This window comes from Ambystoma mexicanum, chromosome 4q (assembly GCF_040938575.1).
Source record: "Ambystoma mexicanum isolate Mex_15411 chromosome 4q, UKY_AmexF1_1, whole genome shotgun sequence".
In the NCBI taxonomy this organism is placed as follows: domain Eukaryota; kingdom Metazoa; phylum Chordata; class Amphibia; order Caudata; family Ambystomatidae; genus Ambystoma; species Ambystoma mexicanum.
Window position 1 is genome coordinate 1,141,845,531 of NC_090928.1, and position 26,939 is coordinate 1,141,872,469.

At 46.7% G+C, this 26,939-nt stretch overlaps 1 protein-coding gene across 2 annotated transcripts in view; it reads left to right on the forward strand.

The window, feature by feature from the left end:
- The window catches only part of RBKS (ribokinase), a 589,003-nt gene extending 566,005 nt beyond the window's left edge, over positions 1-22,998 (forward strand). For both annotated transcript variants that reach the window (XM_069608728.1, XM_069608727.1), the window contains one exon: positions 21,120-22,998. In XM_069608728.1, the coding sequence (XP_069464829.1) occupies positions 21,120-21,305 (186 nt within the window). In that variant the 3' untranslated portion in view covers positions 21,306-22,998. The remainder of the gene's footprint in view (positions 1-21,119) is intronic.
- The last annotated feature ends 3,941 nt before the right edge of the window (positions 22,999-26,939 follow it).

Genomic DNA, 26,939 nt, shown 5'->3' on the forward strand with positions numbered 1-26,939 from the left:
CTGTGATGCCTTTCACTGGAAAGTAACCTTTGCCTGGGCCTCCCGGGCCTGCTCTCGGCTTGCTCTCGCCGTCTGCACAACAGGCTGTGGGCACAAGCTACTTCCGGGGGATGAAAGAGGTGCAAAGACGGCCTTTGCATCCGCCTTTTAAACCATCCTAACGCTGGCAATAAAGACCACGCACGGTCACTGTGCACTTTTCTCAGCTGTTCGATTTATCCAGTCAGGGTTTTAGTTCTCGTACATGTCCTGTACTTTTAAGTCCTATCTGTGTTTAGTCCGTGTTATTTTGCATTCTTGTTGATGTGTAGCCTTCAACGTTACAAAGGAGGGGTCTATAAGTACCAGGATGTGCAATACTGCAATAATTGTGAAGAGGTTGTTTTCATGTCAATCACGTTGACACCGCGCAGGCTAGTATGCACTGCGTGTAAAACTGGGGGGTTATGCCCTAAACTTTGAGGAAGGCATAGACTGCCTTTGGAACGCTAATAGGCCAATCAATCCAATGAGCAGGGACTTGACAGAGAAGTGGTTTATTCCACTGGGGGAGGGGGAATTACCCCCACTCTGTAAAGTCTTGGAGTCACATGACCATATCATTTTGGCAAAACACTTGAACAGTGCCACACTGTCTTCGGAAACAAGTAGACCTCTGTGATTTACACTTTAAAAAAAAACAATGGTTTCCATGTTTTCAGACACTCGAATGGGTGTCTCACAGCATAGTAATTGCCACCACAAGGGCATGGTGGCTGACTAGCCCCGCCTCTGAAGCTTAGAATGATTCATTTTTGGGGGGATAGGTTGTGCCCCACAGGCCCTTATAACCTGGTGTCTTTGTGCCCTCGTTGATTGATATAAAGGTTTCGCAGATCATGTTCCTTTAAGAGAGACATTCATCTCAAATGGAGCACAAATGTAAGCATTTCTATGCATGGGTCCATATCCCCAGTGCTTTGCTATGTGGCTTTAAACTCAGAGCATTCTTCATGTTGACAATTGATGAAAGTATAAAAAGCAGCAACAGTGGGCAGCTCATAGCCTGCCAAGGCGGCACCCAGTTCAGGTATTTGCTAAGTTGATGATGGCAACATGGTGATCTGATGGGAAAGGTTTCATTGAATGTTTTTGTTTTTTTTACTGGTCAATTTTGCTGTAAAATTATGCGGCGGGGGAGAGGGGGTGCAGAAGACCACCCCCACACTCCTTAGCACTCCTACATTAATTATTAGACTAAACCCACCCCCACTATTTTTGGGGCAAAATCTGTGGTAAAAACATTCAATGATTTCTTCTTCGATGAAATCTTCTGCGACAAAACTCCCTATCCCGGCTAACACCAGGTTCGGAAAATGGTCCCCAAGCTACCGTGAGTACACCAGGTAGGCGTTGAAAACCGCAGCCATCGGTGGTACAGAGAGCGATGGGGCATCTGAATGCCTGTGTGCTTGAAGATACACCTGCCTCCCATTCTATGACCGGTCAGCAGATGAAGTAGCGGGTGCTCCCAGCAGGGGTGGACTGGAAACCAAAAGAGGCCCTGGAAATAATGTTCAAAGTGGCCCCATTTTGAGCAAGGCCAGCCCTTTTCCTAGGGGAAAATTTGGAAATAACACACCTGGCCCAGGTTGCAGAGGCCTGCCGGGAAATCTACAGAGTTCCCTATAGACCAGTCCAGCCATGGCTCCCAGCCTCCCACCCCCGTGCAAGGAGCCACCTTATTATTATGAAATGATAAACAGCGCCTCGAAAGGCTGTGTGCGATTATGGTATGATATGGCATTTATAACGCACATATAAGAAGTGTTTCAAGGCGCGACGAGGCAAGGGAGGGGAAACAGAGGGGAGACAGAGACAACGATCCTGCTAGGCCAGGTGACATTGAGATCGGGCAAGTGCAGCGGGAAAGGGGAGGGGGCACTGCAGTACATAGGATAACAGTGAAATAAATAAAACAATACTAAATAAAGACAATAAATAAAAGTGCGGCCAGCTGGTGGCAATGCATGGGTAGGTGCAGACATCAAGTGTCCAGTGCTGCTAGAGGGCTGTAGGGATACAGAAATAGTCCTTGAGTGCAAGGGTTGCCAAGGGGGCTGTGCAGGTGTGGAAATAGTGGGCCGAGGACCTGGGCCTGGGATTAGAGGGTAGCCAATATCAAAGACGGATTGGGGCCAAGTCAGATCTGTGAACGGTTTGGCAAAGTTATAGCGGTGGAGCTGGCAGATACTGCAGGAAATAAAAGGAGAACGCTTGGAGTAGCAGAACATCTGGCTGGCTAGAGTAACTACAGCAAGGACGCGGCAGACAGTGGTGTGCGACGGTGGGCAAGGGGTTCAGAATGCATGAGGGACAGACGCCAGAGAATACAGCCCTTGCAATACAGGGGGGTGAATGAATGAGTGTGTAAGGCAGGAGATGGGGAGGAACGATTCAAGCACAGTGGGAGAGTCACAATATGGTCTACACAGTGCAAAGGGGTGACTAGGCTAGAGCGCGGGGAAGAGTGCAGTCAGGAGAGCTGACTGCAAGGTGTTAATAGAGCACATGATTAGCACGCACATTAGGTTCAAGGGCGAATGAAAAGAGGCATGGAGACAGTCACGTGATCACCCAGAGAATGTTCTGTGTGACCGGAAGCAGCAGCGATGGAGGCGGTCTTAGTGTCCATACACATGCATCATCGGAAAAAGAGCGCTAATGATGTCGCAGCGTCTCTTCGGATGTGTCGGAAACGTGTTATAACCTACCCTTGCACCTGCCACCTGCTGGCCACACCTCTTGTTATTGTTTTGGTCCCATGTACAGCACTGCCCCCTCCCCTTTCCCCTGGCACCTTTCCCCTCACTTGCACTTGTGCTATCTCAATGTCATCTGGCCTAGTAGGATCGTTGTCTCCGTCTTCCCTCTGTTCCCCCTCCCTTGCCTCGTCGCGCCTTGAAACACTTGTGTATAGGCGCGTTACAAATGCCATATCATGTATAAACATCTTGTAATTCCTATGCATATCACAAATAGTTTACTTTTCTACCCAAATAGGATAGATAGACTGTGTGGATACTTTACAGTGGGATAAATGGTGGCAGGGAGATGGCCTTAGATTGAGAGAGGCAGCTAAATGGTTCTATATACATTATACATACATAGAATGGTTGATCGACTTCATTGCCAGATCGGTAGGTTTAAAGACGATTACTGGACATAGATAGAGTTCCACATTGACACAGAAAGACAGCCAGCTATTGACACGGATAGATATATTGTAAGCAAGGAGAAGCATACATAATCTTATGAAGCTTTGGAATCAGCAGGCTATGCATAGACATTTTCTATAGAACCTTTCTGAGGTCCCCTGTTCAGGATGTGAGCCCTTGGCAGCTCTCGCTCTGCTGTCCTCCCTCCGCCTGCTGGAGTCGGGCCACGTTTCTCAGCCCATTGTTCCATTGGGTTCAGCACTCATGTTCTCGCCCAGGCGTTCCCAAAGCAGAGCCGCCGCCGCCGGCGCAGGACAGTTCAGGGTAGGACGCCCTGGAAAACACTGAAGTTTATTTCTATTATAAGCAAGGGGATGCGATTGATGCTGTTTCCTGGTGCCAACCTCCAATGCACACATTTTCCCAGGGAAAGGTCCTCTCATTGTACTGTAAATAGTAATCCCATTATACTGGATATGACGGACTGGGATGACTTCCCTCTGGGGAAGAATTCAAGTCTACATAATGAAATGATGAATGTTTACATAATGTTAGTACATTCCATGAAAAGCATCTTGGACAATTGTCGCTCCTCCTCTCTGGAGATCAAAATGGCGGGAAGCAAGCCAAGGATGAAAGCCATTCTAATGGGCCGGGTAATGCACTCGATTACGACTGCGTCTAAAAACAAGGCTTTTGTCATTTCTGGCCTCACCATTCGACAGTAGTACATCATCACTCCTACGACCCATGCTCAGTGCCCTTCCTGTGCCAGATAGCAAACCCCCCCATTAACCAACTGCTTTTAATAAAAGGCAACATTGTCTCTTCCACCCCTGGGCTGCTTAACTGTGGCCACCAGCCGTGGCACTCCAAAGACAAAGAGGAGTGATAAAAACCAGTGGTAGAAGTGTACCGAAAAAAGTAGGGGAACTTTGGTCTCGGCAGGGGAGAGGGTAAGGGGAAGCCTAGTGCGACATGTAACAAGGTGTTGCGGCCGGGGCGTTTCAATAGTCTAAGTGACTAGTAACTAAGACTCCTATTACAACTTTACACTTGCACAGGGACATGAATGGACAAATCCTCTGTATAGAATGGTCACTATAGCTGTAAAAAGTAGAGGAATGGTTAACAGAAAAAAAGAAAAGTAGTGGCACACCACTCTGGACTGTTCCCGCTCACTTCGATCACTGATAAACACCCATAATCATCGAGTCAATTGCAATTACAGGTTTGTGCTCGGATCCAGGAGACTGGGCACAGCACAGACAGAGCAGGGGCAACAGAATACGCGATGGCTGGGTATGCTGCATGCAATGCTTCTTAGCCACTGCGATTCATCTATTTAATATTGCATTCCATCATTTCTCGCCGGTCTGTTCTGGCGAAGGCGGGTCCCTCCATTCGTCCCACGGCCTGGAGGGGACTGTGCAGGCCAGGAAAGCCAGCCTGTAAGGGCTTTGTTGCCATTGGCTTGGGCTACTTGTCGTCGCTACAGAGCCCCACTCCACACCACACGACTATGGTCCTGGCCTTTCCTCAGTACTGGGACCTCCGAGCTAGAAGACTGAGGCAGAATTCATTCTTTCCTATATTGTTAATACCCAAACCCCCTATGCGAGAGTACCTAGAGTACGCAAATACCCTCTACAGCAGGGCTGTCCAACTCTGGGCCTCGAAGGGCCGGGATGCTGACTGGTTTTCAGGACATCCCTCATTAATATTCATGAGGAAAATATGCATACATTTAGAATCATTGTATGCAAATGTATGTCATGAATATTAACAAGGGGTATCCTGAAAACCCAACATGGATCCGGCTCTTGAGGCCTGGAGTTGAACAACCCTCTCTACAGTGACTCTGGCCTTAAGAAATTCTTGCCACAGAGACTCTAGACCTCCTCTTCGTTGGCGCTCAATCCAGGTCATCGTGAGGAACTAAATGTTAGTATACCTAATAAGCCTGAAAGGACTGGTATGGATTACGCTGCAGTGAAGATCGAAACGGGCTGAAATGGAAGCAAGATCGAGATAGAAACAATTTAGCAGAATTAGGTCCCTGCACGAGTTGGGGTTTTTGTGAGTCACTGTGCAAATCTTACCAGCAACTATCAGCCCAGAGTCTGTGGAAGTACCGCAGAAACGAACACGAGCCACATGCATCCAATACTGACTGCGGCAGCAGAGCATTGCAGAGCTGACATAGAGGTGTCTGACGCCAAGATGGCCACCTGGCCTTTTAGAAGCTTGGAAAGCTGCATAACTGCTGTGGGAGGGACAAAGAAAATGATCAAGTGAATCAACCAATGGAAAACCTCATACAAAACATCAGAAGAGAGAAAAGGAGGTGAATTTAGAGGTTTGGTCCATAAAAGGCCAAATAGGGAAGCAGAAGGAGGAACAGCAGGAGCGGGAGCAGTTGGTGGGATAGCAGGAGCCAGCAACATGAGGGAGAGATACAGACAACGGGCTTTGCAGGAAGGCCTGAAGTGGGGCCTGATATCCAGGAGAGGAAAAGGGAAAGGATTTGGATTGAAAGCCTGTGCCTGAAATTTCGAGGAGAAAAGAATGGAGGTTATTTTTCCGAAAATAACTTTTGGTCTTCTCTCCCCTGAACATTTCAGACTTTTCCCTTTCCCTCCCCGCCTACTTACCTGTGGGCGGCACACCTCCTTGTGTGCCGCCGTCTCCAACATCCCTCTGCTACGCCGGTTCGTTTCACTTGCTTGTATGGGAACCAGCGCTGCAGGGTCTGCATTTCTTTTTTTTTAATATACTTTGAGTCAGGGCAACCCCCGCTCACATTGCAGTGAAGAAAGGTGCGGAGGATACCCCGCAGCCCTTCTCCAGTGTAATGTTTCGTATGGCATATTTGCTTGAATTTATAGGCTATACAAGCTTTTCGGATAGACAAAATTCATACAGTCTTATTTTCTGACTTTTTGGATGATTCCAAAGGGAAAGTCTTGGAGGTCCCATGTCAACTGGGAGGCTGGCCCAAATGTGGTGCCTCAGACCAACCGGCTACGCTTCTCTTGGGCCTGTAACTCTGCCACAGGGCACTGCCTGTCCCAGTAATGCCCCCGCCCGCCGGGGTCTATTGCCTAATTTATCTATGTACCTAAAGAAGCGCTCAGAATCATCGGAGGGATTTCCCAGTTAGAATGCCATGTTGTTGTCCGTCTTCTTGCATGTCTGCCTGTGTGTATGAAACCCTGGGCGCGTGACTGGTGTATGAACCTTTGTGTCGGTGTTCCATCGCTGTGTTCTATGTTCTATAGTGCCCTCCACCTCACTGTCATTGCAACTTCCTATCACAACAAAGGGTTCAAAGAAGTGAGCGGACATTTTTTTCACCGTCTAACCCTCAGCTACTCCATCTGGGACAGTGTACCTCCATGCTACGTGACCAACAAAGGGAGATGAGCAAATGGAATGAAACCATGGAGAAACCGCGGACCCCCATCCCCCATAAGGGATGACACCGTGAAATATAGAGGATGCATTGAAAACAGGCAGTACAAGATCATCAAGAGCAACATGACAATAGGTAAAGTGGTAATCGGGCAATGAGTCTTGGAAGTGGGACGCCTGTAATAAAGATAGATGAGAACAGTTGTAGCAATAGACAACAGCTGCCAGGAAAGTGCTAGTAGAACAGATGAACGAGGCGGGGAACACATGAAGGCTCGGAGCTAGTTCCGACCAGCAATCCCCTTGCCTCTGGTCCCCACCAGCTTAGAGTTTGGTGCGTCGCATTACCAATCGGGAGACCTACTGGAGCAGATTTTAACACCCAACATTTAGTCACAGAGAGCACAACCAGGTTCCTATTTCTCCTGCAAAAGTATTCCTGGTGAGCAGAGAGCAGAGCTGGGAAACCACCAATCCAACTTTGTAAGTGCGATTGCGAACAATCCTTTCCAGCACCCACTGATCTCTTGACATCAGATGCCTCATCTGGAGACAGGAACTAGAATCAGTTTCCTCCACCAGCTGCAGATGCATGGATCCGCTTTATCAGAGTGGGAACACCGCTTATCTATTTTGAGTTGTTGTTATTTTTGTACTCCTAGAATAAAAACAAACAGTAATCATTGTGTACATATGTGTATGCTTATTGTTAAAAAATGTGTCTTGTGTTTACTGCTGTGCACTGTATTGGTTGCTAATAAAGTTAATTTGGGAAGAAAAAGGAAGTCTTAAAAATGTACTTTTTTCAAAAGAGATTTATCTTTGTAAGTGGTGTTCCATGACAACTCTTGTGCACAGAAATGTGAATGTTTTAATGATCAGATCAAAGATACCCACCAAATAGTCAGGGCATTTAGTTCCTTCACTTTGCTTCGTCACGCCGTCACGTCCATTGGCCGCGAGCATACCATATCCTTCCAGAGCTATCTTTCATTTTTAGTTTGGACTATTGGGTGTCCCTTGCAACACCTATAAGCCGAAACTATTGCATCGGAGTACATATAGGGAGCAATGGCATATGAGGAGGGACACAGACCCATTGCCGGCCCATGGCCATTCAAATCTCTGTGGCCATCCCCACCCATTCCTGCCTCTGCCCACCCAAAAAACCTCCTCATGGGAACTCGGAGCTTGCTTTATTTAAGCCTTACCATCAGACTTTGCATTCAAAGTGCCTGCCAGGGTTTGTTCAAAGCAGTCTTCTGAAAGTTCATGACTTAATTGGAATCTGGCTGGTCGTTAAATAGAAGACAAAATGGTAAGCAAGCAGTCATGTTGATAGCACTTGTGTCAGGTTGCCGGTTACAGGGGAGCATGACCCAGACCGAGAGTGCTATCACTTACATATAGAGGAGGATTAAAGTACATAGCCAGGCATTGTGGCAACCCGTGAGTTACAGATCTTGCGTGAAAAGCCATGTTTTGAGGCGTTCGCGGAAGGACCAGAAAGATTAATCTGATTTTAATGAGAGCAGGAGTGTGTTCCAGTGTTTAGTTGCTACAACCGGGAAACTGCTGGCCCTTGCCTTTATTTGCTTGATTGTGGGGCTGGAGAGGAGGTGCGAGTGGGCAGCCCGGGTAGGTCTGATGGATTGTGATTTGGTGAATTTGCTCGAATGCTATAGAAGGTAGTGTTAGCCAAACATTTATGCGTCAGGGAGAGATAGTTGAACATGATGCGATCGCAAACCGGCAGCCAATGGGCATTTCTTCTGGCGGGCGAGATGTGTTCTTTTTTTGGGATGTTCAGGGCTGCTCTTAGGGCATTGTTTTGTATTACCTAGAGTCTTGATATTACGAGCCGTTTAGCCTACATAGAGAGCATTGCAGTAGTCTAAAGATCTTGGACAGAATCAGTGCACTGGCTATCGTGATATATCTCTCGGAGGTTAGGAAGAGTCAGCAGGCGTTGATAGGTATGGTTGTATATGCAGCCGCAGATGCGATCGCACTCACGCGTCTTGTTAGAGTGAGCGAGAAGTCCAACTAAACCCCCAGCACCTTTACACCTTTAGAAACTCGGATGGGGTTCCTGTATATGACAAAGGACTTGTAGTTGTCTTTTAGCTTATTTCGTCTGTGTTTGTGTTACCACAAGAAGTAGCTCTGTTTTTTCATCATTTAAACATATTCTGAGTTGGGCCATCCAGACTTGGATGATTTGGTATATTTTGTTCAGTTCGGTGGTATCAGAGTTGTAGATGCTGGAGATGGGAGGAGGATCTGGGTGTCATGCGCATAGTTGGTGTAGAAGACACCCTGCTCCTCCAGTAAAACAAAGAGCGACTAAGTGAAGATATTATACAGTGTCGGGGAGACAGAGGAGCCTTAGGGCACTCCACAGGTGACTGGGGCTTTGGGGGTGGGGGAGGCAGCAGCAATATTGGAGAAAACCCTAAATGTTCTGTTTGTCAGGGAGGATTCCATCCAGGTGGTTGCTTTGGGGGAGACGTAGACTGCAAAGAAGAGGTGTTGGCATAGGATTTTGTGGTCCACTAAGTCGAAGGCCACAGAAAGGTCGAGTAGGATGGCCAGTTTCCCATTGTCTATAATTTCATTCATTTGGTTTTTTAGGTCCAGTAGTGCGGATTCAGTTCCGTGACTCGGTCGGAAGCCAGATTGCATAAGTCCAGGAGGTTATTGGTTTTCAGGTATTTTTATATTTGCAGGTAGGCAGCTCTATTCAGTATTTTGAGGTCGAAGGGCAGGGTTGCGATGGGACTGTAGTTAGTGGGGATATTTGGATCTAGGGTAGGCTTCTACAGGTCTATAGGAGTGGAATGGCCCATGCATCCTTTAGGTTGAAGGGGGTGTTGCCAGAGGAGGAGTTGTTAATGAGCGATGCGATGAATGGGGTGGATTCCACCGCAGTCTTTAATGAGGGATGCTGGGCAAATATCCCCTTGGCATCTAGATGGCTTTAGACCTTTAATAATTTGCGTGATTTCTGAAGAAGAGACTGGGTTGAATTCGAAACGTTCGAAGGATTGTGGGGGTGGTGGCCTGGGAGTGGGTTTTATTTCCATTAGTAATAGCTTGTTTTATTTTTGTCTCAATTTTAGTTTGGAGTAGGGTGATTTTATCCAATAGTGCCTTTTGAATATTGGAGCACCATGTGGTGTCTTTAAGACAGCTATCTGGGGGAGTGACTGGGTACTTGAGTTCTTGCAGAATGGCAAAGAGGTCTAAAGGGCAAGAATTGGCCTTTCATATTCGCTCCTTGTAGGTTGAACATTTGGCTAGGTGGATGGCCTGTTTGTAGGATTTGGCTGCAGGAATAAAATGTTCTTTGTTGGCAGCTGACGGCGACTTTTTCCACAAGGTTTCAACGACTTGCTTAGTGGAGTGTAAAGTTTTGAGATTTGGAATGTACCATGAATTTAGGTGGGCTAGTGGTTTGGGTTTGCATGTCCTCAGTGGGGATACCTTGTCGATGGCTAGTAGGAGTGTATGGTTATGCGGGTCTACCATGGATTTGGGGTCGCTAACTGAGTGTTGATAGTTCATTATAGGTTGAAGCAGTGGGAGCATGTTTGCGGGAGAGATATTGCATGCATTTCTTGAGAGGGAGGCTAATGCCGGTTGCTGCATTGTGCAAATTTAGATTTTAGGGATGGTAAACAAGATGACATTATGGTCAGACCAGGGACAGGGGGTGTTAGCTACGATGTTTGAGTTGCAGTTCAAATAAGCCAACCAATCTAATGTGCAACCTTTATCGCGAGTAGGACATTTGATGTGGTGGGAGAAGCCCAGAGCTTCGATGGCATTGGCTAGGGCCAGTGCATTGTTATCAGTAGGGTCGTTAAGGCCTGGGTTTGCATCGCCCATGAATAATTCTGGAAGAAGGCTTGGTGTCCTTATAGAGGAGCAGTGAAATGTCTTCCTCGAAGGATAGCTTGGGGCCAGGTGGTCTGTAGATAGTGTGGATGGTTAGTGTGGCAGTGTTGGAAAGTGATAGTTTGATGGAGAGCAGTTCACCCGATTGGAATGTTTGGTTTGGAATTTCTCTTGGCTATAATGGCTACACCACCTCCTTTGGAAAGCAGTCTGTACTTTCGGAAGATGGTATAGGTGTCCTGGATCGCAAGGTAGAGGGATGGTCCGCGGCTGTGTGCAGCGAGGTCTCTGTGATGGCTATTTGGTCTAAGATGTTTGTCGTGATAAGATCAGAAATATCAAGGGCATGGGCCAGGAGAGATCTAGTATTGATAAGCTCTAAGGTGCTTTGTGGATAGATCTGTCTCGGTCTCACTATTGGCCAAATGAGACTTGCCTAGTGCTTGACGGTCGTGGGTGGAGGGAGTTATGGCAAATTTACTGGATGCATCGCTGAATGCTGTGCTGGTAGGCTCTGGCGAATGTAGGTCAGCTGCAGGAGCACTAGATACTTTGGAGCATGTGGTAGCAAGAAAGTGGGGAGGGATATGCTCTAGGGTGCATGTGGCCTCGATCATAGTGATGGCAGCTGGGGTGCATGTGGCAACGAAGATAATGGGGGCTATATGCTCCAGGATACAAGTGGCATCACTCATAATGGGAACTCCAGGATACATGTGGCATCACTCATAATTGGGCAGTAAACTCGGGTATACGTGTAGCATTGCTCATGATGGGAGCAGCACGCTCACGGATGCGAGTGGCATCACTCATAATGGGAGCAGCACGCTCCAGGGTACATGTGGCATCACTCATAATGGGAGCAGCAGGCTCCAGGGTACATGTGGCATTACTCATAATGGGAGCAGCAGGCTCCAGGGTACATGTGGCATTACTCATAATGGGAGCAGCAGACTCCAGGCTACATGTGGCATTACTCATAATGGGAGCAGCAGGCTCCAGGGTACATGTGGCATTACTCATAATGGGAGCAGCGGGCTCCAGGCTACATGTGGCATTACTCATAATGGGAGCAGCCAGCTCCAGAATGCATGTGGCATCATTTGTAATGGGGGCAGCAAACTTGGGAATATATGTGACATTACTCTTGTTGGAGACAGCAAACTCAGGTATACATGTGGCGTTACTTGTAATGGGAGCTGCAGGCTCCAGTGTACATGTGGCATCCCTTGTAATGGGGGCAGCAAAATCAGGTATACATGTGGCATTACTCATAATAGGAGCAGCAGGCTCCAGGATACATGTGGCATTGCTCATAAAAGGAGCAGCAAGCTCCAGGATGCATGTGGCATTACTCTTGAGGAGGGCAGCAAACCCAGGTATACATGTGGCATTACTCATAATGGGAGCAGCGAGCTCCAGGATACATGTGGCATTACTCATAATGGGAGCAGCAAGCTCCAGAATACATGTGGCATTACTCATAATGGGAGCAGCAGGCTCCAGGGTACATGTGGCATTACTCATAATGGGAGCAGCAGGCTCCAGGTATACATGTGGCATTACTCATAATGGGAGCAGCAGGCTCCAGGGTACGTGTGGCATTACTCATAATGGGAGCAGCAGGCTCCAGGGTACATGTGGCATTACTCATAATGGGAGCAGCAGGCTACATGTGGCATTACTCATAATGGGAGCAGCAGGCTCCAGGGTACATGTGGCATTACTCATAATGGGAGCAGCAGGCTACATGTGGCATTACTCATAATGGGAGCAGGGAGCTCCAGGATACATGTGGCATTACTCATAATGGGAGCAGCGAGCTCCAGGATACATGTGGCATTACTCATAATGGGAGCAGCAGGCTCCAGGGTACATGTGGCATTACTCATAATGGGAGCAGCAGGCTCCAGGTATACATGTGGCATTACTCATAATGGGAGCAGCAGGCTCCAGGGTACGTGTGGCATTACTCATAATGGGAGCAGCAGGCTCCAGGGTACATGTGGCATTACTCATAATGGGAGCAGCAGGCTCCAGGGTACATGTGGCATTACTCATAATGGGAGCAGCAGGCTCCAGGGTACATGTGGCATTACTCATAATGGGAGCAGCAGGCTCCAGGGTACATGTGGCATTACTCATAATGGGAGCAGCAGGCTACATGTGGCATTACTCATAATGGGAGCAGGGAGCTCCAGGATACATGTGGCATTACTCATAATGGGAGCAGCGAGCTCCAGGATACATGTGGCATTACTCATAATGGGAGCAGCAGGCTCCAGGATACATGTGGCATTACTCATAATGGGAGCAGCAGGCTCCAGGATAGATGTGGCATCAATCCTAGTGGGGGCAATAGGCTCTCTGATACAAGGGAGCTTGAGCAAAGTGGCAGTAGCTGGCTAAGTACTGGATGCAGCACTCATATTGGGGGTGATAGGCTCACAGAAGCATGGGGCAGGAATGGTTGATAGGGCAACATTCTCTGGGGTGCTTGCGGACATTGCCAAGGTGCCAAGATTCTTACAGCTTATTGCGGTACACTCTGTGGTGCGTGATGTCTTGGTGATCGCAGTGTCGATAGGTTTCAGAGTACATAAAATATCAGGATTTCCAGTGTTAGCAGTTCTTGCAGTAGTCGGTAATTCCGGAGCGGAGGCCATTGTTGTTGTATGTTTCGAGTTGCTTGAGGCTTTGGCGATTATGTGGACGGCAGAGTTAGGAGCGGCTGTGGACATGATTGGAAGTTCTGCATTGTGGCTGCGCCAAACCAAGTGCATGGTGGTGGTAGGCTGCTTTATGCGGGGTGCTTGGAGGAACATTCCCCAGCAGACAGTGTTTGTGACACGCAGGTTGTTGATACATTGACGCCACTGCCAATGTTTTGGTGAGGCCGTTTAAGGTACTCTGGAGGGTAGATCAGGCTCAGGGTTTGCATCGCGTCTGAGGTGCTGGCTGTGTGCATGCGGCTAATGTGACTAGGGTTGGATGGATAGGCGTTGGCTGTTCCTGCGTGTTACGGAACATGGTTTAGAGGCTCAGAGCACACAATGTACCACAGTGGCTTTGGTGGGAGTGCATCGGTATGGTAAAGGGTCTGGTAGGAAGAGGGATTATGGTTAGTTAGTAAGTGTGACATTGACAAGGCAATTGGGCTATTTAGGTTACCATTGTGGTGTGTGACATACCGCGTAAAGATAGTTGGTAGTTGGTCTGCAAGGGCCATGCAAGGCCTAGTCGGCAGCAGCCTCAATGCGTGTGCATAGTCAGTGACTTCCACAAGGTGGGAATGCTCTGAGACGGGTGAAAAGTGGCTAGTGTGCGAATGGTGCGCTGAGCAGCGGAGAGTGAAACTGGCCTTGAGACACGGCCTTTGGAATCGTCCGGCTCCGGATTTGGTCGGGCCGGGCTTAGGTTGCAGCACTGTCCAATCAGCTTGCTGCAAAATGCCAGGTACCCAGATGTTGATCTTCATTGTGCCTGGGGCGGCCATTTTATCGTGGGGGCATTCGTCTACATAGCGGTCATGGCTCCCCAGCTCCAGCATATTTCAAGGTGGAAAGGGTGTAGTATTGGTGTAATAAAAATATCTTACCAGCCCTGCTTTCAGCCACTCGATTTATAAGCAGCCTGCGTGTCCTTCACTGAAGTACTGTTAAAAAAAAAGCATTGGCAAAGTCTTATTTAAAACCAGCATTGGCAAAGCCAACATTTTTGGCTAGTGCATACGTTTTAAGGTTTTGCCAGGCACTGCTATTAGATGCTAACAACAATTATGAGAGGCGTGAGGGGAGCCCTAAACCCAAGCAATCCCTCAAATAGGTTAAACAACCTTTAAACACAAACAACAAAACGCGAGCTAGTCTGTTACAGGGAGGTGAAACCCACCTCGACAATGGCCAGAAAACCAAAAAACATCCTACCAAACACTCAATGCAAAAATAATTTCATTTGTTTTTATTAATAACAAATTACAGATAAAAAGGCAGGACAAAATTGGTCCTTTGGAAAGACCACAATTCAATTGTTTAAGGTTTACACAGTGCAAACACACCGACAGTTTGTAAAATGGAAGCATACAAGTTGAAAACTTCCACTACTTTTAATGAAGTGTCTAAGTGCTGTGCAACAAGATTAAAACAATAAAACACATCAAGCACTCCATTCATACTCATCACGTACCAATCATACCAAAAGCCAATTCATTCAATATACCGTAATCCAACATGTTTCTTTCCTAAGCATTAGTAGCACGTCAATGCAGGAAATTCTTCAGGGGCTGTATATCTAAACACAATGCACTGTTGTATTCTAAAAACAACAGCCGAACCTATTTTACGGCTTTGAGTTGATTTGTTAATAATAATAATAATAATCCTGGCCAACGTAAGGGACCATCCCCAATTTTAGCCAAGTAGATCTCCAATCTTAAATGGCGCTCACACGACTGCCCCGTATGTGGGCACTTCCAAACACCTGAGCACTTCTTGACTACTCGGGGGTCGAGAAACACTCCTCGTAAATGCTGAAAAATGTGTCTACCAATGGGAATCAGTGTCAACAATCAGGCTTTTCCAATTGCAGATCACAGCGGAACGACGTAACCAAGAGTGTTGCTAGGCGTGGAAAAGACATGTTGGAAGTGTCAGGACTGGGGGCTAGCTAGCCTTTTAGTTGTAGCTCCTGAGATTCTATCCAGGGCTACAACCAAATGATCAGGGGCTATAGCCCTTAGCGCCCCCTAGCAACGCCTCTGTACGTAACCACTCGTGAAAAATGTACGAGGCTTGGTTCCGTTGTGTTCCACCCTGCATCTGCAGGAGCACTGCATGAGAGAGAACCCTTCCTATGTCAGGGATAGAGCTTCCACTTGACTCAAATTTCAAGGATTTCTACGCTGAAAGCGTGTTCGCAGAGTAAATTGCTGTTGGGTGGCTATGGCGTCGGGTTGTAATTACCCCACCAACCGCTGTCGGCCCATTCTTCTTGTGCTTCTATTTCACGTCGTGCTCGTAACTGCTCCTTTTTCAGCTGCTACCTACAGTGGGTAGTTAATACCACTCCGGCTGTGCCTGACAAATGCCTTTCCCATGCCTACACAAAAGCCCAAACTGTTGACATTGCCAATGCTTGTTTGTTATACGTGGAGCAAGCAAGACAGAAAAGCGGCCTTCTTCCACCATGTTGATATGATAGAGTGGGGTTGTAGTCTCTAATGTACCGAGGTATATTCCTTCTTACCTTGAGCAGAATCATTGGCATAACCAAAGATGGAGCCTTGCCAAATATCAGGATTAATCTGGGACATAGTTATCTCTGTATAGACACTTTTGGTCTGTAGGTGCTTCTTGTAGTTCATGCGTAATCTAACCTGATTTCTTGAGTTTTTGCTCAGTTTGTGGGACACCGGTTGAGGTTATTTTATGTCTTGCTTTCTGTATAGTGTGGTATGCAACATAGTTGGGGCCACCATCTATACAATTGCACACATAACGTCCTGCAGCATTTTACCATATGGGGGTGTTAACAAGTTTCACAATTGTACAGCATCTTTTCATATTAATTATAATTCGTGGAAGGGCCATTGTGCATGATAATTGGACAATTTATGGGCTACATAAGTCGGCATACTCTATAGATCGTCCTGTGTGCTGCTGTCTTAACGCAGAGTCGACCTACAGCCTATTCCCTACAAACAGCCCAAGCGGATTCATATACTATCCACATGACAATGTGTACTCATGTTCATTTTTATAATAGAATAGCTTTGTAATGATGCAGCTTCGGCCGCACGATCCCTCCCTCCTCGTCAAAGGCCCAATCGCTTTAACTCAGTCTTTGGTGCCCACCTAATTGCTGAAGCAATGCACGTTCATATTACCCAATGCAATGGTGCTTAGATATAAGGTATAGCTAATCCCAATTTTTGCCTGGATTTGAAATTAATGAAAATCGGTCCTTTTTAGTTCGGCGAGGATGAATATAGAAAATCTAGTGTCAAAAATGTAGGCGGGGGAGAGGCATACTTAACCTTTCGATGACTGATCACATACATATATTGCTGATCATGTCATATTATGGTCAGCGCCAGCAATGTTAATCCTCTCTGAAAACTCAGTTGCACCACATTACCCTAAAACCTCCAGAGTGATTGATCCAATGGATATGTTATGAACGCAATCCCTGCCAATACAATTGGGATGCAATTATTAGACGGTCCACACCGATTCTGACCCGTGATCCTTAGGTCACACACACGTCACACTTGGCTCATTCAACCATGCGCAATGGAACCATCTTCTTGTACTCCCAGGGCTCCTTCAACTCTTAAGAGGTTATCCAACCAAAAGCCAGGTACGCCTACTGTTCAGTAGTTTCCATGACTCCAGTCCAGATCTTCATCTCATCTGAGGAGGATGTTGTCTCTGGAGGATAGCTCAGTGGCAACATGCTCGCCTTGGAAGCAAGACGACACGGAGCAACACAGGTTCAATCCCCGGGTCCACGCTTAGAAACCTCTGGGTATTAAGCGTGTCATAAATCTATCATAACATCCTATCATGGCCGCCTTTAAGCGCACAACAGGAATTAATGTATTAAAAAGAGTTCACACCCTCACTGTGATGGTCACTGGGTTCACAGATGAGATAAAAAAAGTCTCCAAGCACTCAACATTCAAAGTCCTAACTCCGGAAGAAAGCTATTCATGAAGATGAAGCGCTGCGATGGACCCTTGACTGAAAGCTAAGATATGACAGGTGCATTTCAATATGCAAATAGGGATAGAACCTTAAACTTAAGGTTTATTCCAGGGGGGTCACTAACATAAACAATCAGAGTGATTGCAAGGCCCGATGATTGGAAACCATGTGTCATGTAGCTCAAACCTCTTTACCGGCAACTCAGGGGGCCAGCAAATTTACAATAACCACCATCATCGCTAAGCAACGCTAGGGAGGGTTTTGCCAACTGGCACTAATGTTTTCATTTCAAATGGAGACAAAGTGCCCTCTCTTGCACAAACACCCCAGCAGGCTCGCACTTGATGTATGCCAACAGGTCTCTCTGGGCCATCTTGAAGTAAATACCCAGCTGCAAAAGTTCCTTAGGGCTGACTCTTGGTACACTGATGAGTTTCCAGGCTTCCAACAGGCAGACTTGCCAGGGCTCCCACTGCCGCTGCAGAGAAGGCATCATTGCTCCAGGTAACCTGGAAGTCTTCGAACCATTTCATGCAGAATCAGTTCCTTCTTAAAAGCGGGGCATGGGACCTACAGAAGGTCAAAGGTTTGTGGCATAGGATGTCCAGGCTTTTTTAGGATAAAATAGAATTGTGGAAGATGTAGTATGAAGGAGGAAATAGAATTGGGGACAATCAGAAGAGATGATGTCTAAATCTCTTTATATAAAAGTATTTTGCATTTAATTAACTTTTGACTTAATGAAGGGAAGAACATTTTTTTGAAAGTGGAAAGGATACATATATGTTTATATTAGTTGTAAATAAGTGTGCATGTAATTTTAATGTTGATGGATGTGCATGACGTATTAAAAATGTTGCAGTCCATTTTTGCATTTATTTTGTGGATTTGAAAGATTGTGTGTCTGCTTGAATGCAGTATGAAATTGCATTCAATGTGTGGATTTGACATGAAATGATGGGTGTTTTGTTTTACACAATAGGGATGGTTAGGGATAGTGCACCATAAAGATGTACAGTGAATAATGGGTGTTGTTGAACACACAGGCTTTTGATGATCATGTATTGTGCTTAGATCGCTATGGACAAGTCAGGTATGCGACTTATTATTTGACATATCCCACGTTAAATGATCTTGCTGTGTTTATAGGTGTTACCCCAGATATATCTCAGGTTATTGGGGTTCCTTCATGTATATTAACAGGTTAGTCAAAGATTTTGAAACCACGGGTGGTGGTGGATACTAATTATCTAACATACTGAATTCATTTTGATAGACCTTGCGACCCACCTCTGGGTCCCACAGAAATTTCAAAGGTCCCCATTAACTGCCAGCCCACCACTGACTCAGGTACAGTTCACCATGTGTCCTGCAATATAGCAGGTTTAGACATTAGGATGTAGGACACAGGTTGGCTGCATTATATCTGTGGGTTCCATATACTTTGACACCTGGTCACTAAAACCCCTTTTTTCTTCAAGGTTATTCTCCCCATCATATTCCAGCTCAAAATTGTTAAAGGGGCAGATCCAGTGAGAGGCTTTCCGTTTGGATTCTCCTTGATCTGATCTATATGCAACGGCAGTCTAATTGGTGATGGAATCAAGTGATGTTAGCGGGTACATATTAAACCATTGATTAATCCTGACCTCCTGATTGTAAATATGTATCTTAGACCTGACCGAATTCTTTCGGTTGGACAATTTACTGAGGTTATGTCCTCTCTGGACGATGTGTTGTGGTGAATGATGATTGTTACAATGTTAGCAGGTGACCTACATGCACGAATTGAGACTTTATCCCATCATGAAGTATTATTTGCTGAAGTGGTGGAAGCATGGGAATTCCATCTGTAATAGCATCAGATTATATTAGGAAACACTAGATTCCTGCCTTCAGCTACTTTTTTGAACATTCTGCACAGACCTAAAGTTTAGATCAAGATAAAGATATAAGAGGCATGTTACCCCTTTTCCAAGCTTCCAAAGAACTGAAAACTGTGTGTGTGTAGAGGAGGCCATATGCTTGCTTCCTTAGCTCCAGCGTCACGATGCTACTTTGTCAGTCTCTCCCATGATCAGCAGACCTTTGACATGTACCAAGAAAGGTGATATTACGTAACATTGGCTGTAACTCACACACGTCATTGGGTCCAGTTTGGGTACGCTGCATCTTACTCCATGTAAAGATGGGGATCACAGAAGCTTGCGGCCATCAGAATCCTTTGCACTCATTGAATAGAAAATTAAATGATGGAAGTGGAAGTATCCTGAACATGATCCATAAGTAAAATTGGATGAATGAGATTTAACCATGTTAATGCATCTGGGCTAAAGGCTAAGACTCTGAAAGTGGGTGCAGTCTCTTGGGGCCCTGCTCTTCTCCTAAGACACCATTCTACTAGGCATCCCAGCCCACAGGATGAATCTCTCTGGCACCATACTTGACTGGTTCACCTCCTTTCTCAAGACAGGACACACTCTATGTCAATGACCCCCTATCGATCAGACCCCACCCCTGTCAAATATGGGGTCTCAGAAGGCTGCTTCCTATCTCCACTCCTCTTTAACCTATATGTTGAATCCCTCAGAAAGATCCTTAGCAAACACAACGTCCGTTTCCACCAATATGCACATGACACACAAATATATTTCCAAATTTCCACCCCTTTACAACTCCACAGCCTCAAAAGCTGTCACTCCACCATCACCAACTGGATGGCCACCCGCGTCCTCATACTCAACCTTTTCAAAACAGAGTACCTCTTCATCTGCCCCACAAGGTACAAACCCAACCTCACCCCGTGGATCCTAGAACTCGCAACAGACAACCCACACATATTCCTCTCCACACCTGTCAAATCCCTTGGCTTTACCTTTGATCCCCACCTTTCCTTCACACACCACATAGCCACGGTCACCAAAGCATGCAACATACAAATACACCTCATATGGAACATCAGACATATCGTTCCTCCTGCTGACACCCACACCACACTCCAAGCACTGGTTCTATCTAAGCTTCACTATGGAAATACTCTTTTCACTGGACTCCCCAACAACACCCTTGCCCCCCGCTGCAAGCCATACAAAACGCAGCAGCCAGACTCATCCTCCACCTACCCAAACTTTCACACATCACCCCCACTCTTTCCCAGCTTCACTGGCTCCCCATACCCTAGGAAATTGCCTTTAAATGACTCTGCATTGTGGTCAAAGCCATCCACCTCAAAACCCCATGACAAACTCAAACCCATTGCATACACCAACACCAGATAAGCCAGCCAACCCTTTCTACATATTCCAACTTGCAAAAACGCATGCACACAAAAACAAGCATTTGCCCACTGGCACCCACGGCATGGAACACCCTACCTCTTCACATTTGCACTGCACCCTCCATCACCACTTTCAGAAAGATCCTCAAAACATACCTGTTTGCCCACACATAACCTTGCCCTCCTCCACTGCTATCACTTGCAGTGCCAGAGCCGGGGAGGGGGTAGTACAGGGTGATCGGCTGCCCCCTTCTTTGGTTCCCCCCTGTAGTCCAGTGGAACCCACAGCATCCTGATGGCACCCTATTACCCATCCCAGCCACCAAAAACTGCCTCCGCTACTGATCACTTCTCTCTCCCAATCTTCCTATCCTTTCCTGAAATCATTTTCTATCTTCTTTTTGCAACTTTCACCTTTTGAAACTTTGAACCATGTAGGGTGCCCCAAGACCATCTGGGCAAGGCAAGCGCTAACAAAAAATAAAATCAAAATAAAACACATTGGCCTCTCCTTCAACTGGAATTAGGATTGGATTTTAAAAGCCAGCTCCAGCAGTATCATTTTATTTATGAATATAACATGATTGACTTATAAATACTAATGGTCTTGTTTTCCCCCCCTTCTAGGGCGCTGGGGACAGCTTTGTCGGAGCTCTGGCGTTTTACATGGCTCATTATCCAGATCTGGGCATGGAAGAAATGATCAAGCGATCCAACTCGATCGCCTCGGTGAGCGTCCAGACAGCCGGTACCCAGTCCTCCTATCCCTCCAGAAAAGACCTTCCAGGACATCTTTTCCAGGACCTCAGTTAACATGAAGCGTGAGGCCACAACCACTTGCTTAAAGACCCTGCTTTGCCCACTGGCCTTCCCCATTTGGGAAACATCATGAATTAAAATATTGAACTGCTCTCAACACAGGTTCTCATGTTATTGCAATACGTGTACCTTTTGATAGTCCTACTCAATGGTGAATGAGGAAATTGGGGATTTGCACCTTGTAGAGATTCTGCAAATAGGATTTCTATGCAAAGCACATTCGACCTGTCCATCAAACACTTATCATTGTAGGTATCCTTGAGGTGGCAGAGCTCCAAGTCTTTTAAGGGAAAGAATCATGTGGTACAGACAAGTATACCATTTCGTTGGCACTACGTTCCCAGTGCTAAGGGCATGACGTTCACGCCTATACACATTTAACGTTAATTGCAGTTAGCACTGCACAAAAATGCCTGCAGCTGTTAAATTGTTCCAAATTAGTGCGGGGAATAATCCGTAGATAAGGTAGTTCCTGAGATGGCAGGGTACTTGCATACATAGCGGGTGGGCTCACATTTTAACAGATGCCTTATTTCTTCAGGAGCCGCAAATGCGCAGAACCCCACATGCATAACGAAAGTAAACGTTGGTCTGAGGGGTTAGCTTTGTATACTATACTAGTCTACATGTCCGTCTACACGGGCCAAAGTGCAGGTTTTCATTTACACAGTAGGACCACTATAGATCCTAAGCCTACAGCTCCCTCTAGCTGTGACAGCAGGCAAAGCTATGCAAATGTAACCACTGTATATCCTAAGGCAACAGCCCCCTCTAGCAGAGCATTCTGTGCGTTTGGGCAGCCTCTACTGCGCATGACGGCATCGGACAATCCTACATCTGGCCTTTTATTATAAAGTAAGATTACTTTTCTGTGCTATGGAGTTTTTGCAGGTCGGTCATGTCTCAGACCCATCCACAGTATTGCTGCCATGCTGCATAAGAGAGAAGGGGCAGTGCTTATTAGGAATTTAAAGAGCAGGTGTTTCCATCAGAATCATACCTGATGATAAACAAACCTTCACTATTCCAGAAACTGTTCATTTCTGGAATGCCTTTTATTTTCAGCATTCAATTTCAAGCCTTTTCACTTCTTCGCTGATTTCTGTATGCTAATTATTTAAATTGGCAGTGGCGCACTGCAAAGTATTGGTCATTGGTTCAGTGAATTTGACTCCCTTAATATTTAAGTGAAAATCCAGTGGTATAACCCCCACCTCCATCCACTTACAACTGCTTGACCTTTAGAAGGCGTATTTGTACAAGAAAATATTTTGGAAGTCCTATGACTTTACCCTTGAAATTCCTTCCATCTTGAAAGCGGGTGCAAACCTTTTGGCAGGCGCGTATTCTTGTATGATGCAGGGCAGTTACCATATTGGGGTTTTAGCATGCGTTCCCCCGTCCCCTTTTTTTAACCTAATGTGACCATACAGGCCTAAACTCGATCAGATGGTGTCAAGTATCTCCCAAATGTACCACTCCAGGGATGGAAGTTCTCTGCTTAAGACCTACAGTTGTCTTTGGATTTTCCTAATTAATTCTCACCAATGAATTATAAGAAGAAATGGGATCTCTTCAACTTTTTAATTGGGGAGCAGCATACTGCATTGTCGACAATACCAGCATCTACTAAAATGTTCTTTCTGCAAAAAAATAAAATAAATAAAAACCATCATAATAGCCAGGGCATGTGTTTCTTGTCAAATTCTATTTCTAGCATGGAATACACATTGGGTGTATGTCTACAACATGAATGCCACCATAAGAAACCTTCCTCCCAGATCCTCTTTAAGATCACCCTCTCATCCACAACACTCATCTCCTTCACCACCAAACCTGCCTACTCTCTCCCACTCCTACCACAGACTCCCACACTGACTCTCCCTTGCTTCTCTTCATCTCTCTATCACCAACACTAGAGACAGCCTTGCCCCTTTCATGAGGATCCGCATGAAGCCTGCCTTCAAACACAACACCTGGTATGACTCCAACCTAGCCTCTCTGAAATGCGTGTGCAGAGTTACTGAGCAGAAGTGGCGGGCACCAGGCACATCCTCTGACAGACTGGCCTGCCACCTGCTCCAAAGGCAAAACAGACTCTCCATCCGCTCGAAGAAGAGGGCCCATATGCAAGCCTGCATCTCTGGGGCCTCCAACAACATGGGCCCATTGTTTAAAATCTGCAAGGAACTCACCAGTCCTACTACAGTCTCCACTTCTCCCCTGCCTTCCTTGATCCTCTATACTTCATTTGCCTCTCACTTCTTAACCAAAACTCAGGACATGTGGGCTTCACTCTCCCTCCTCTGCACCCTTCCAAGCTCTCCTGCCTCCCTTGACCCTCCTCCCCCTTTCCCTCCTACACTCCTCTTTCTCGCCCATAGCACTGGATGAGGTCTCTAGACAAGTCCTCTCTATGATAAGTCTATTCCAAACAGGTGCTCCCCTGCTCATTCAGAACCATCAAGGACAATATTGCCTCTCTTGTGCCAACCTTTGGCTAATCACTCCTTTGCCACTGGCTCCTTCCCGCTACCCTTCAAGCGCTCCCTTATGCACCCTCTCCTCAAAAAACCCTCTGCCAACCCCTCCTGCCCTGGTAACTACCACCCTATGTATTACCCCCTTCCTGGGCAAACTCCTGGAGAACCTGGTCATCTGCCAACTGATCCAACACACTGATTCTGTTGGTTGTCTCCACGACCACTAGTCTGGCTTCAGAGGAGCCCGAGGCATGAAACTGCTCTCCTGAACACCTGTGAAGACTTGCTCTCAAATCTCGATTCCAACTCTCCATCTATTCTTATCCTTCTGGCTCTTTCCTCTGCCTTCAACACAGTCAATCATGTCACCCTGACTAATCAGCACAGTGACACCCTTGGCATCACGGGCCTAGCACTTGGTTGACCTCATTCCTCTCCAACTGTCCGTCCCAGGTTCAAATGGGCCCTTTTCACTCCCCTATCACACTCTCCACCTGCGGCATCCCTCAAGGCTCTATCTTCTCGCCGTGGCTCTTCAACGTCTACCCTGCCCCTCTGGCCCATTCGCTTCGGTCTTCCAGTGTTATGCAGATGACACGCAGATCTCCTTCAAGCTTCCCTCTACCGCCTCCTCATCATCATCCCTGACTGTCTTGCTGCCATTCCGACATGGTGCGCTGCCAATGATCTCTGTCTTAATGCCAGTAAGACTGAGATCCTTCTTATTGGGACACCTGCTCCTTCCTTCACTCCTACCCTCTGGCCACCCTCTCTGGGTCCCCTCCCTTCACCCTCTTGTGAGGCAAAAAAACCCTTGGTGTCATCTTTGACTCTCCTTCTCGCCTCACATCGCTGAACTTGTCAAGAAGGCCCACTATCATCTGCACCTCCTCAGAGGTATTCTTCCTTTCCTCACCTTCTCCCAGAAACTCAATGTCTCCAGAGCTCTGGTCCTCTTTAGGCTGGACTACTTCAACAGCCTCTTCCTCAATCTTCTGTTATCCTCCCTTTACCCCCTTCACCTAATCCAGAATAGGACTGCAAGACTTATCAGTGACCTCAAGCCCAGGGAACGCATCTCTTCAGCCCTAAAATCTCTCCACCTGGCTCCCGGTTGCTGCTAGTTTAAAATTCAAGACCCTCTGCATCATCCACAAGGCTTTCTGGGGCCTGGGACCCCGCTACATCCAATTCTCGCTCCCTAAAAATCTCCCTTTGGTCTTCTTGCTCCAACTCTCTGTAGATCAGACACTTCGCTAAGCAGAGAGTGGGGGGTAGAACTCTCTCTTCTGCAGGAGCCGCCTTCTGGAATGGTTTCCCTGCCCCTTTTAGGCTTGAGCCGGATCTTCTTAAGTTCCGGTAACTCCGCAAGACACTCCTTTTCCCTTCTTCTTTCCCTCTCCCCCTCCCCTGCTAACACCCCCCGTCTGCCACAGTGACTGGCTGCCCGGTTGCCTCTGAGTTCTACAGGGCACCAGCCCCCCACTTCCAGTCCACCGCCTTCCTCGCACTTAGCATGTGGACCTTCACCCCCTGAACCCATGCATTTCCCTGGCACTTGCCCTCCTGACCTCCCCTTAGCACTTGCCTGCCCCGTTGCCCTTGCCCCCTCGCCTCCCCCCCTTTACTTGCACTTTCTCCTCTTTACCCTGCACTTCCCTTCCCACCTTTGCACTTTGCATTTGTGCAGATTGCTCCCTCTGCCCTCGCACTTCTTGTTACTGCACTTGCACAGTCCGAATGTCACAAGGCCTAGTAGGACCACCATTGTTATCCTTCTCTCTTGTCCCCACTCCCACCCCTCCCCCCATTTTTTTGTCTTGTGGTGCCTTGAAACATCATTTGTTGTATAGGCGCTTTACAAATATCCAATAATTAAATAAAAATAAATAAATACTCATGCTCATTCACCAATTGGAGCCAGGCCTTGACCAGACGGGAAATGTCATACTACCAGAAAAAAAATTCACACGCAGGACTGGCCCCGCTGTGCACCTTCTCCAGCCCTCTTGGAAGTCTTCGTCCATATTGCCCCCACCCTCCTGAACTTTAGGAAATACTTTTAGCAACTTGCCTTTGAAGACCCTACAATACCATTTTCAGGGTTGCCACTCCAGTCTCTGTGTTGACACTCTTTATTTCCCCCCTTCCTGAGGAAGCTGTCTATATTTATTATAGTATAGAACACCCCTGCTTTCTCAAAGTTGACATGCACATCACAAATGCTAATACCAGAAAGAAAATAAAAATGAGCATTGGCGAAAGCCAACAGTTCTGGCTTTTGTGTAGGCATGAGACAGACATTTGCCAGGTATTACCATCAGATGGCAAGATTACCTGGCCTAAGACATGCCTTAAAAATACATACAACCTATACACAATCCTGTTGCCTTTGTCAATGCTTGTTGTTAACAGAATTTCAGTACAAGGAATAGATATAAAAGAAGTGGACGAAGGCACCCTTTTGTGAGAAGTATTATAACGCCAGTCGCACATGCGCAGCTGCAATTACGCCATGAACTCTCAGCGCACTGCTTTTAAATATCAATGGCAGGCCAAGGTTTGATGTTCCTTTTTGATAAAGCTAGCTCAAAGAGATACCAGAAGGATGTGTGTTGATCGGGGATGTGCACGTAGTGGGTGAGAAGACCACAGGGGATAACATGGTCATGGGCAGTCAATTGGTGGTTAAATAACCAAACAACACCCACAAGCTGTTTGTCGCTAATCTCATGTCATCTCCCGCCTAGCTGTAATCCAATGCAATCGTTTTGGTTTCCAGATGGTAGTTGAGCGCCACGCAATAGCCACAACTAATAAATGAAATGGGTGTAAAAATCAGTATAGGGTCATCTGCTAAAGTGAGCTGTTTTTTAGAATAGGGTAAACATCTACAGTAAAACTGTTTGCCCTGTCCACATAAAGAATGCAGGAAAACAGAGACACTAGTTTCCTTAGCTAATAGTCTGCCCCGCTCCGGAAAGGCCAGGTACCAACACTGATGAGTTTGTGGTATCTGAAGTCAGGAACCTTGGGTAGTCCCAAAACACTGAGACGAGCTACTCCTTCCACATACATGTCTGAGCCTGCCACACTCCGACCTGGCCTTAAACACAAGCACTCAAATATCCCAATAATACCTTGA